At 36.7% G+C, this 13552-nt stretch overlaps 1 protein-coding gene across 1 annotated transcript in view; it reads right to left on the reverse strand.

Annotated features, from left to right (window-relative positions):
- The window catches only part of LOC122812228 (intercellular adhesion molecule 5-like), a 469151-nt gene that overhangs the window by 195995 nt on the left and 259604 nt on the right, over window positions 1-13552 (reverse strand). The window contains exon 6 of the mRNA XM_044084581.1: window positions 192-437. Coding sequence (XP_043940516.1) covers window positions 192-437 — 246 coding nt within the window. The remainder of the gene's footprint in view (window positions 1-191; window positions 438-13552) is intronic.

Genomic DNA, 13552 nt, shown 5'->3' on the forward strand with positions numbered 1-13552 from the left:
TTTTATTTCAAGATATATTTTATGTTCCAGAAGTTCTGGGTATAAAGCTCTTTGATCTCTTATGTACCCATGCTGAAGAAAGTTCAAAATTAAAAGAGTTTGTAGCTAAACAATACATCTCAGATTGAATCAAATGTAAGGTATAAGCAACTGAAATGGATGCATCAGTAAACTATACAACACTAACTTACACTCAACATCGAGGCTCATCATATGGCTGTCCTCCCCTTGGCTGTTTGTAGCTGTGCACTGATACATTCCTGAATCGTTTTTGCTTACGTCATTGAGTATCAAGGATGCTGCTGCTGCGACTTCATTTTCATCTCTGGCCCATGTTATTCTGGGAGATGGGTTGCCAGTGGCTTGACAAGTAAGGCTGGCACTGCTGTTTATTACTGCTGTAATCATAGTTACAGTTTTGTTTATGACAGGAGCATCTGTTATTAGAAAGATAGAAGAAAACATAACATTTTTGTGAGTATCAATTCACTGTGACCTTTGTCTGAAACACACACACACACACACACACACACACACACACACACACACACACACACACACACACACACACACACACACACACACACACACTCACACATAGCTAGCAAAACCAGACATTGTTGAAGCTTTCCTGACAGCTTTAAGATCTCAGATGCACATACACATACACATACACGAACACACACAGACACACATACAGTTAGTCATTGGTCTAGTCCTCCTTACAACTGTATGATTAAAGAGACACACACACACACACACACACACACACACACACACACACACACACACACACACACACACACACACACACACACACACACACACACACACACTCACACACACACATTAATCAGTAGAGGGTAGTAGTGATGTGAACAGGACTACTTCTGACTCCATCTTGGACAAGATAATGTCTGCTTGTCACATATATTGCACACGAACTGTCTGCATACTACATGTTTTATACTTGGAATTTAATACCGTGTATAATGTCATCACCAGAGAAATAGCTGCTTTACCTTTGTATAGTATCACTACAAAACAATTACCTGTTTGTATATAGATGTCTTAGGAACTATCTATGTAATGTACCTTTGTAAAAAACTGTTTTGCCATGATTATTGTAAATGTCTCTGTTGGAGATTTTTTTCCTTGGGAAATGGTCTGTACCTTGTTAGACCTTCCCAGTTAACAAAGACAAGTAATACTAATAAGATCTGCTGCTTGGAGAAGGAGGTCCCACAGACCACCAAGGATGAACAACGTTACTCTGAGGCCTTGAGGAGGTGGCAGATATTAGAAAACTGTGTCCTAATTACTTAGTGTGTAGGATATTGGAAGTGGGTGCTGTTCCTTTAGTTTGGGAGAGTGGGTTTGTAAGTACACATAGCATCATGGTCAGTGCCTGCACAGAAATGCGTTACAACTTTTGCTTGACTAACCAGAAATAGAGGCATAGGCATACAAGCATATTCAGAATATCCTCCTGCATGTAGCTGCACGTTCTTACAGAAACTTCTCATTTGAAAAGGTGTTATCTATCCACACTCCATGTCACAGCTGGCAATCACTATGGCTTCTACAAATTTCAAAGTCTCTGCTATATGGCACACTTCAAGAATATGTCAACATGTCACTGGTAACAGTAGTGTAGTTTTTGTGATAAACCACTAAATGGCATATCTTATAAATGTCAGTACCATAGCTGTCTTTGGATGAGTGTGCCTGCTTAAGTACTTTTAGTGTATTAACCTGACTTCATGACACAGAGGAAAGGAGCCCTTGCTGCATCCCAGGTGACTAGAGTTCAGTTAGAAGTCGCTGCACTGGAGGATTTGGGCAGGGAAGGAGAGGAGAGGAGTGACAGGGTATGGCCCACTTTCCTTTCTGTTTTGGAAGGTGGTGGGCATATACTTGGGAAGCACAAGGGGAGCCCAGATTTCTCCAGAAGAAACTGATGAAACTACCTTCCCTGTTCAAGGTACACTGGGTCGCTCCATGATGTGCAGCCACTGCAGAAGTGTGGGGCTGCCTATCATCATCAGTCTATTAAATACCATCTCTTCTTCTGTGCACTCAAGAATGCACAGGAGATATGGCATAAAGAAACAAGGCACAAACCACTCTGATGGCTGCCTCAATGACAGGCCTCTTGGTTGACCCTCTCTTCTGTGAAGGAGAATGAGTGGTCCAACTGGTCAAAAAGGGGTTGATGACCAGCAGGCAGCATGGGAAATGTAAACAAAGATATATTTTAACACAGAAGTTAAGAGGGACATGATAACACTTCTACCTCATGTAAGGTAGTTCAGCAACTGTGATGTTGAAAATCAGAAAAGATTCCACATTCTTGTCCTAAGCAAACATTCCAGTGTTTGCAGGGCTTACTGATGGTAAGAATTCTAACCCTACAATTTAGTTTCTGAAATTTCTGAATCAGTATGTACCTTCAAGTGTGATTATAACAAGTGCAACAAGTGAATTTTAAAAATAATCCTGTAAGTTGTTGTCTCAGTCCTTTCAGGGGTAAGCATTTCTCTCAGACCATTCTCCTGAGTTAAGAGATGGAATTACTGCTGCCAAAGTGGAGTTTCTGGAGTATGCCCCTCTTGAAGATTTTACATTTTAAGGTAACCTTACACTTACATGATGACTATTTTGACTGGACTGGTTCTGAGATTTCTGATAATCCCCCAAGCTTTACATCCCATTTTTTCTTGAGACTTTTAGATGACATATTATATATTAAAGATTTTCAGACTCCACAGAAGGCTTCTTGAATTTCACGTGGGTCTGTCATTAGCGTTATTGGTACACCCCTTTGGCTTAACTTCTGCTGTAAGACTGTTTTCTGTGTTGACTCTACCAACGGCAGCAGAAAGAAGCAATGAATTCAGAATTACATCATCTAATGGCCAACTCTGTGGTGCACTGGAATGAAAATGTAATTGCAATCCATATGGCTTGGGATTGGTTAGTAACCTTTCTACTCTGAAATTGGCCTGGAAGAATGCAAGCAACTGGCTAATTTTGCCTCATGCATTCTGGGAAGAGGGAGTCTGCTTAACCTGGTGTACTGTGGTGACACCTAGCAGAGGTCAGAGGTGCTACACCTGACATGCCCTGAATCAGACCTGTTCAAGGATCCTTACATTAGCATTTGTCTTCCATTGTAGCCAAAGTGATGCATATACAAGATAAAGAAAAAAAATCTGGTTCCACACAGCAGTGAAAATCAGTATGTCCTTTATTGTAGTAGGTAAGCACTTTCTCGGAATAACACCCGCTTCATCAGACCAACAAAGATAGAATAGCAGTTACATTTTTAAACACTAAAACATCCAATCAAAAATCAGATAAAATGTGCATCATAGCTAAAAGCCATGTGATAAAATACATCTGTAGAATATATAGATCATTAAAAAATTGAATAAAACAGACTAAATGAACAATATGTGCTTAAAACTGGTAAATACAATAGTAAAAATAATAAAAGATGGACTATTGAAATATACATGATAAAATATTAAAAGAGAGATCAATGCTTTAATGGCCGTGCTTTAAGGAAGGGTTTCAGGGAAACTCTGTTGTTTAAACCAAGAGGTTTATCAGCTTGAAAGTGCAAAATCCATTTCTGGTCACTAGATTCTGTTCTATTATTTATGTCACCTCCTCTCTTGGAACTATGCAGAATCTCTAGTACCATAAAGCTAAATGTATGTTCTTTACCCTCTTTAGCTACATGTAGTGATAGTGCACTGGTTTCTTTAACATTCCTGATATCCCTAAGGTGTTCAAGTATTCTATCCTTAAACACCCTGTTAGTTTTCCCTATGTAAAATGAGAAGCAGGTAGTACAATAGCAAAAATAGACAAAATATTTTGTTGGACAATCTGCATAAAAAGCAGTATCTATCTTAAAACCCAAAGTGGGATATGTGAAATGATTACCAATATGTATATGTGTACAGGCCATACAATTCCTACACATATATGTACCAAGTCTATCAGATATTATAGTTGATTTAATATTAAAGGATCGATAACAGAACTGACTCTTAAGTGATCTATTATTTCTAAAAGCAAAATCTGGCTGTGTGCCAATGACCCCATTCAACTCATGTACAGTAGACAGAATATCCCAGTTCTTTTTAATAATATCACATGCTACATACACATTACTGGCAAAGGTCAATGGCATCCTTAGTTTATTCCTAGAGGTATCAGTGGAAGCATCACTTGAGAAAGTATTGTCAATATTATCCCTGTTGTTAATACTAGTGGGGTGGGGGGCAAAGTATAGCTGGCACTTACCTGACCTATGCCGCCATCCTTCTGCTATTTGAGAATCAATAAGTTTACTACTATAGCCTCTTTATAAAAATTCTTGTTTAAGTGTTTGTAATGCAACAATGAGACTATCATCATCATTAAAAAGTCTCATAGTTCGAAATATCTGTCCTTTCAACACATTGAATTTCAGCCAGATTTTGCTTTTAGAAATAATATATCACTTAAGAGTCAGCTCTGTTATCGATCCTTTAATACTAAATCAACTATAATATCTGATAGACTTGGTACATATATGTGTAGGAATTGTATGGCCTGTACACATATACATATTGGTAATCATTTCACACATCCCACTTTGGGTTTTAAGATAGATACTGCTTTTTATGCAGATTGTCGAACAAAAAATGTTGTCTATTTTTGCTATTGTACTACCTGCTTCTCATTTTACATAGGGAAAACGAACAGGGTGTTTAAGGATAGAATACTTGAACACCTTAAGGATATCAGGAATGTTAAAGAAACCAGCGCACTATCACTACATGTAGCTAAAGAGGGTAAAGAACATAAATTTAGCTTTATTGTACTAGAGATTCTGCATAGTACCAAGAGAGGAGGTGACATAAATAACAGAACAGAATCTAGTGAACAGAAATGGATTTTGCGCTTTCAAGCTGATAAACCTCCTGGTTTAAACAACAGAGTTTCCCTGAAACCCTTCCTTAAAGCACGGCCATTAAAGCATTGATCTCTCTTTTAATATTTTATCATGTATATTTCAATAGTCCATCTTTTATTATTTTTTACTATTGTATTTACCAGTTTTAAGTACATATTGTTCATTTAGTCTGTTTTATTCAAATTTTTAACAATCTATAGATTCTACAGATGTATTTTATCACATGGCTTTTAGCTATGATGCACATTTTATCTGATTTTTGATTGGATGTTTTAGTGTTTAAAAATGTAACTGTTATTCTATATTTGTTGGTCTGATGAAGCGGATGTTATTCTGAGAAAGCGCTTACCTACTACAATAAAGGACATATTGATGTTCACTGCTGTGTGGAACCAGATTATTTTTCTTTATATTGTATTCTCTGGTTTTTGCATCTGATTCCTTATTTGGTTCAAGGACAGTTTTTGTTTGCTAAAGTGATGCATATGCAGAGGCACACACATGTGTATGTATGTGTGTGTGTGTGTCTCTGTGTAGATGCGTATGCTAGTGCACTCATGGTTGTGTAGGTACGTTCATTGTGATTCACACTTCAAAGGGGGAATGACCATAGGGGTAATGGGCTAAGGACTTCAAAACAGCAACTCCCAACAGTTGCTTGAATGATGAGTCCCTCTCAGAAATCAGAGTTCAGGGGAACTTAATAATTGATAGGTAGCAGGAATAAAAATCCCAGAATGGGGAAAAAAAACAACGATCTGTATCTAGTTGTCTTATTCAGGCATAAGTCTGATGAATTATTAAGCACTGATAATCAACTTTCTTGACTCACCAGTATTGATAATCAGAAGGAATTAGGCTATTACACTACCCATGACAAGTATTTCTATGGCAAGTAGTGAATATGGTTCAGGAAAAGATTTTCTTGTCTCTGGAAAATATTTAAGATACTATCTCTCCGTTTTCTGCCAGGCAAATTTCTGCTATGCAAAAGGCTGTTTCGTAGGATGCCGGAACAAGTCAGCCAATATGCTACTGCTTCCAAAGCAGGCTTACACATGAGGAAAATCAGTTATTTTTAAGGAAACTTTGGGACCAGGTCATTGCTTCTTTGAAAATCACCATTCATTTCTTTCCCTTTTTTAACCAGAGAACTGTTTTGGTGTGTGATGAATGTGTAACTCAGTGCAAGGAGACCTGTATTCATTGTTTCCTATCCAAGTCCTTACAATGGATGAGTAATACATAGTTTGGGGGGCGTATGTGGATGGTCATTGCAGTGAAGGACAGTGATAACTAGCTCATCTCACTTTACACGGGATCTGTTTTGTAATACCACTGCTTAACTTATCATCACTTGATGGCATCATTACAACGCCTGATTTACTGCCACAGAGTTGAAGAAAACAAATGTCTCTGTCAGAAAGTACTTTTGTAGGAGGATGAAACATTGCCTTCCCATGTACAGCTTTTACTTATTTATTTATTTTTTTATTTGTTGACCAGGGTCGAACACTGATCTCTGTGGACTCTTTTCAGACTCATCTCTGAAGTACTGTCTGGTTAAGTGACTTGCTAGAGTCACACAGGTAGGCAATGAAAGCTGTGGGGAATCAAACCCTGGACCACTGTAACACAGGGAACATCTCATTAATAGCCCCTTAATTTTTCCTACCAGTTGCCAGACCTAGCTTCACTCCTATATGCCTGATTACTAACTATACTAACTTTAAGCTTGCACTAAGTCAGACTCCTACTTCTTGACTGTCCAGATTTTTGGTCTTTTCCTTATAGAATTTGTGATTTTCTGGCAATTATGGAGGAATGAAGTCACTAAATAATGGCAGCCATTTGAGTTTCAAACTTCCTATCCTTCAGAAAATGCAAGCTAAAACAAAACCTTTTATTCTAGCAAATTTCTAAGTTTATAAGAGCAATATATAAAATTTGTTCCTATTTTCTGGCCTTTGTCCTTATTATTTTTGGCTTTGTCCAGATTTCTTGTGGATGAGAGCTATGGTCGGAGTAGAAAGAAGTAGTGTTTCCATAACATTTTTTCAAAAAAGGTGTATAATAGTGGAAGCAATTCCATTTTTTTTGGGGGAAGGATGTATCCCTGCCTTCCCATGTGGGGCTTCATCCCCGCATGCCTGATTACTAATTATACTAACTATGAGGTTGCACTTAGTCAGAGTAAAATGAATTAGTAGTTCCATAATATTTTTCTGAAAAGTTGTTAGTAGTGGATTCAACTTTAGATTCTTTCTTAACTGTGAAAGTTGTCAAACTTGATAGTAAAACACACACACCACACACATGCGCGCACGTACGTATGCACACACACACACACACACACACACACACACACACACACACACACACACACACACACACACACACACACACACACACACAAGACAGGCCTAGTAGCATCCGTCATCTTTACTAACTTGGCAGCAACTGCTATGGCAAGAAGAACTGAGACATTCCCCTTACACATTAACTTTATGGATAACTGTACTTTAAAGCAATACTATACACCCTCCCCTAAAAATAATCACACACACATATATTATATGTCTGCGTAAATATTTATATATATATATATATATATATATATATATATATATATATATATATATATATATATATGTGTGTGTGTGTGTGTATGTGTACATACCCATATTCATAAATATTGTAACATGCTATGCCTTTAAATGTGGATAAACTACAGAGAAATGTATAGAATGCCCTTAAATGTTAGCAGACTGTTACTTGTTCCCTTGAATCTTACAGGATTAATTTAATGTATTAGATACAATAAACACATATCAATGACTGTATAAAAGGCTATAGTTAAACATCAGGAATTAAGGAAGATAGCTCCTTATGGAAGTTCTGTGTGGGCTAAAGCTTAGACTTTATATGAAGACTTTCCAAGACTTATGGAGTTCAAAAGACCCAATCAAGGCTTCCTTTGGATATGACCTGGGACTAAACTCATGTGAAGATTTCTTTTTTTGCTGCTGAGCATAGGGAAGGCTTGACAAGCCTACAGCTGTGACATTTTGTTTAAACAGCCTGCTTAGTGAAAAGCTGTAAAAGACTGAACTTATGTGGTGGAGATAACCTCAAGGTGCCTTTTTTCTTAGTAGAAATACCAAGTTGGCTGCAATTTTGTATTTTTATTTTTAATCTAAAAAGTAAATTGGTTCCATTTTTTTTTTCTGAATTGCACTTGTCATGTGTGCATAAGCAGTTTGGCCAAGGACTTGCCGAATATGCCATTCCTTGCAGTGCCTCTGCTATTACGTGCATAACCTGTTTGAACTAACATTTGCCTTTGGAGTAGCTACTGTTTCACGGTGGCATTCCTGCTGCTGTTCTTGGTGCAAATAATGATATAACTTTTTTTTCTGCCGCTGTTCCTGCCATGCTTTCTTGACAATGAAGGACTGCTGAAAATGCTTGTGAAGTCTAAGGTGAAGACTGAACAGAAGCTGCAGCAACTGCAACAGAAGTTGGACTGACTAGTGTGCTAACTACCCCCAAAACTGTGCTTTCCTAAGAAAGATGAGGCAGGTGAATGACCTGGAATCCTATGTGGTGGCATTTGCATGATACATCACCCACAAAAGACTGGACAGATTAGAACGGTAAAAATCCTGTCAACCAAGCTGACAGACGAGGCATTATAAGATTTGAAATATGGAAGGAACTGATTACACAGACTTTACAAAAAGTGAAAATGGAATTTTGGCTAGGGCTGGGATAACTTTTGATGTACAAATCATAATATTCTATAACTGCACTTTTAATACTGACAAAAGAAGACCCTAGATGCAGAACTTTAAACACATTTTAAAGTTGTCATTAAAACTTGATAGCAGTAGTAAAGTGAACATGTTAGAAATCTTAGCAGTGGACAAATTTAAAAGAGCATTGCCTACACCTGTTGTTTCAAAGTGATCACAAAAGCTCTGAGACGTTAATAACTTCAGTAGAGCTCTTAATAGTTAACAATGCACTTTTTGAAAATGCATTTTGTGCTTCATAGCCTAAAGAAGCAATTAGTAAAACACCATCTTCTCAGAAACAAAAAGGTAGCAAGTAATGGATAAATCTGTTACAAATGTGAAAGAGAGGTTCATAAGTTCATAGGTTCTTAGATGAGTAGTAGGTTAGCTGCCCTTGAGGGCCATTTTAAACCTAACCAGTTTCCTTTTTTGTGCTCAAAATAACCTATCCCATTTAGTTATAAATTGATCTTACCCATCCCATGGTTGATAATTGTATATTATCCATAAAAATAATAACTGGGATCATAACATAGATAATTTGAGGGGACCCATGCATGGGATAAAGCATTTAGGAGCTGCATCTGTCCATTAGTAATACAGGGGGCAGTCCTGGGGTAAAATTTCTGTTTCCCAATAGATCTAATGAACAGGAATCAAGTTTGTTTTACATGGATGGGGAGTCTTTTCCATGGCAGTAGTATCCTCTGCAAAATATACTTGTCCTTCCAAACCATTCTGTTTGTGTTGCAGACGAGGTTCATATCCCTAGATTGAGTATTTCTGATGGTATCTGACTTGCTGATGTACAGTAAATCCATCAGTAAAGTGTCAGAGGATGCGTTATAAGCCAGGCACAGGTCATCTCTTAGCAGTTTGTAGGATACCAAGTATAGTGACAGGACTTTGAGTCAGATCTTGTATGACATATTGTTTAGGCCTTTTAATCCTTTTAATAAGGTAGCTCTGTGGGCATTTCAGTTGTTGCATGTATCTGGTTAGATACATACCAGAGGGGGGGGGGGGTAATATATTCAATGATTGGGTTAATGCGGGCTGATTAAAGGGACAATGACATCTCTAGATCTAGACACAATCCTTTTGTTTATAAGCTGTACAATAAGGACTTTCTTACAACAATAGACATATGTTGGTCAAAAGGTAGGTCACTGTCCACATAACTTTCCAAATATTGAACAACTGGGTCAATTCTTAGGGGTGTATTGTCAGTGTGGTTGATCCCTGGGGTAGATGACTCCCAAAGGATATAATAATGCATTGTTTTGGCATTTAGTTTTAACCCGTGATTTTAACACAAGTTATTTATTTAAGACAAATATTAATGCAGGATGTGCAAGTCATTTAGGATTCAATGACTGCTCCTAGTTTGCAGTCATCTGCAAACCTAGTCAGCCAGAGCCACTTGGTATTGACTATTACTTCAGAAAAGTAGGTGCCAAACAGGAGACATCCTAAGACAGAACCCTGAGTACTCCGCTGGTGACTGGTCTCTTTTTGAAAGTAACTTCCCCTATTTTGAGTATCTGTGTCCTATTTGTGAGCCAGATAGCAATCCAGCTGGTGACATAGGTCACATGGCTCAATTATCTTCCAGTACTACTACTAATGGAAATTCTAGTAGCAGGAATGTGAAAATGTAGCTGCATGCTACAAATTAAATAGTTCCTACAGAATGTGATAAGACTGCTGCTATAAAAATTGAGTCAGTCTTAAATCATTATCTTACAATCAAGCTAGTAAATATATTGTACTTTTGGAAGGGAGAGAAGATGATGCTCTGACAGATTCTTGTGGCACAATTACCCTTGTCAAAGGTCCCCTGGTTGATAAGCATATGACTAGTAACAAAAAAGTGAAGATGATATGCATTCATGGTGATAGGAAGGAATACTCCTTTACACAAGTAGAAATTCGTTGAATTCTATGAAAACATTTGCATCCTGTAGCTACAGCACTTCACTTATTATTTTAAGAAAAGAGTTTCCTCATCTTAAAGTAGTGTGAACAATCTCTGTAGAAAGAATCAATAGACACATTGTGGCAGGCTGTTACACCTAAAATGAAAGGAAGAAGTAAAGCTGCAGCTGGCTATACCCATTCAGTAAAGAATGAAGGGAATGGAGACAAAGACAGTGACACTCATGCAGAGATCCAAAAACAAATCAGGGGAGGACATTAGCCCAGAGGCTGAAAACGTATCAGAATATGGTTATAGTTAGACAACAGAGAAGGAATTCTGTGAGTTACTAGAAGCTTCACCCACTGATGGAACAAAAGGAACCCTGCAATATAAGAGGTGTCAGTACAAGAACTGATAGTGAGATGAGATGAAAATTTGAAGTAAAAATCAGCACAAGAAAGAACTCTGCACAGAGACTTGCATGAAGTATTAACAGTGGATAAAACAGAAGGGTACTTAAATGAGTACTTTTTGAACAACAAAATTGGAGTGAGTACTAAAAGTTATACAGGCTAGATAGTTTAGTTCTAAATCCATTTCTGTCCAAGTGGAGCACAAAGTTAAACGAACAGAGAAGTTTATTTTTTGTCTGGGATGACCCTTAGTAGGCTGAGGATTTAGAAGAATCTGCAATGTCAATGTTTTGGGACAGGAAGCTATATCTTCCACCTCAAGGTAAGATAGTAATAATACTTTGAGTTCAAACTAGGAGTAACAGAAAGGTCACAGAGTGATTGGAGCAGCCCAAAAGTACTGGTTCCTAAACATCAGATTTTGTAACGGCTTTAGGAAACTGAACAGCCTTTTAAAGTTTGATAGCTATCCCATGCAAAGAACCGGTGAGCTGACAGAGAACCTAGGGAAGGCCAGACACTCAACAGCTCTAGACCTGACAAATGGATATGGGCAGATAACAGTTTCTTCCACTGTTAAAGAAATAAAGACAGTCTTTGTAACCAATGATGATCTGGTTTTAATACACTGCATTACCATTTAGTGTATGTAGAGCCCCAGCCAACTTTTACAGAATAATGGATACAACTGTAAGTGATATACATACAAAACCATTTATTTAGTCAGTCATTTTTTATATAGAATTATAATGCATTATCACACGATTTAGATATTGCTGTGTAAGTAATTACTATAGGGTTGTTTGTGTCTGATGTGTTATATTCATTTATTATATAAGAGGAGTATACATTAATTAAAGGGTTCTGAAGAAGTTCTTTGTAATAAAAAGAATGTAAACACTTAATTTTAAAGGTTTTGTTATGCTTGGTCTTCCTGTTCTAGTTTGAAATGTTCAATTGTTTGTTATTTATAGAGTAGAAAGTAGAACTTTTTTGCTTTTCATCTGACCACATTGACAGAATCTTTTAGTATTTGCATTTCAGTGACATGTTAAGTATTGTAGATAAAGTGTTGTGGCAGTTTGTTGGGTGCTGTAAACAAGTCAGCATATTTATCAAAATATTAAAGAAAATACTAAAAGTTGTGTTGTTATTTACATTTGGCTTTCCTGCATTTCTTAATATAACCAATTGTACTATAGAAATGTGCAAATTCTTTGCTTAATGAGTCTGCAAATTATTACATTAGCTGCAAAACAGTTCCAAAGATAGACACTGCTGTTGAAAGTTGACACCACAATTTATTTCAGCTTATGTAATGCACAATACAGCTTTTCATCTGCATACAACAGACTTCATCAGAATCTCAAATACACAAGTCAAGTGCTGCTTTTAAATAAATCTCCCCCAGTGTAAAAAGCCTGCTATCAGGTCTTAGAGGTGTATCACATAGGTAAAATGTTTAAAATCAGCCATAAATATATAACATTCAACTTTATTTAAATAAACTTTTGATCTTGCCATTGGTCAGGAATGAAACCCAGGTCTCCCACAGGGTGTGCAAGAATTCTACCACTGAACCACTTTTTTTGCATAAATACAACCTGGAAATATAAATCTATATATATATCGATATATATATATATATATATATATATATATATATAAATCTATATATATATCGATATATATATATATATATATATATATATATATATTTACACACACACACACACACACATATATATATATATATATATATATATATATATATATATATATATATATGTATACACACACACACACACACACACATATATATATATATATATATATATATATACACACACACACACACACAAAATTCCTGCATGTACTGTTAGAATCTCTTTGTGTTCTGACTGGAATGCTTCTCAAACAATCTGGAAATATATCAGTGATAAGTATATTTCTTGGCACTTTTCAGAGTTCTACATTGTCTTAATTTTTGCCTGACTGAATTATTTTATATATTTGCTGACATTGTTTGCTGTTTTCTCATCTGTTCTGAAACTGGTTCCCCCCTATTCCTGTGGTGGTGCTAACGTTTATAAAACTAGTCTAACTGATTGTGTTTAAGTGTTTTTCCAATTGTTGAACTGTTGAGGGCTACACACTCAAAAGCGATAACCATTTTTCTGCTTTAAAAGTGTTTGTTTCACTTAATCTGTTTAAATTTTTGAAAAAAAATCCTCTCTCTTTACTTGTTTCCCACCTTTCTATAACCAGTAGAGTCCGGTTTTCAGATTTTGCTGAATTCTGAACTGTTTTGTAGTTTCTGTGTTGCCCAGACCTTATTAAAATAGAAGAAAGCTTCTCTGTTCATCAGTGAGAGTGGTGAGCTTTGAGCAGCCTATCTGTCACTGGAGAAGTGGTTTCACCTCAAAATCTGTAGTTTTATTGGCCATTT

The sequence above is a fragment of the Protopterus annectens genome, chromosome 9.part0 (assembly GCF_019279795.1).
Source record: "Protopterus annectens isolate FY-2018-M chromosome 9.part0, PAN1.0, whole genome shotgun sequence".
In the NCBI taxonomy this organism is placed as follows: Eukaryota; Metazoa; Chordata; order Ceratodontiformes; family Protopteridae; genus Protopterus; species Protopterus annectens.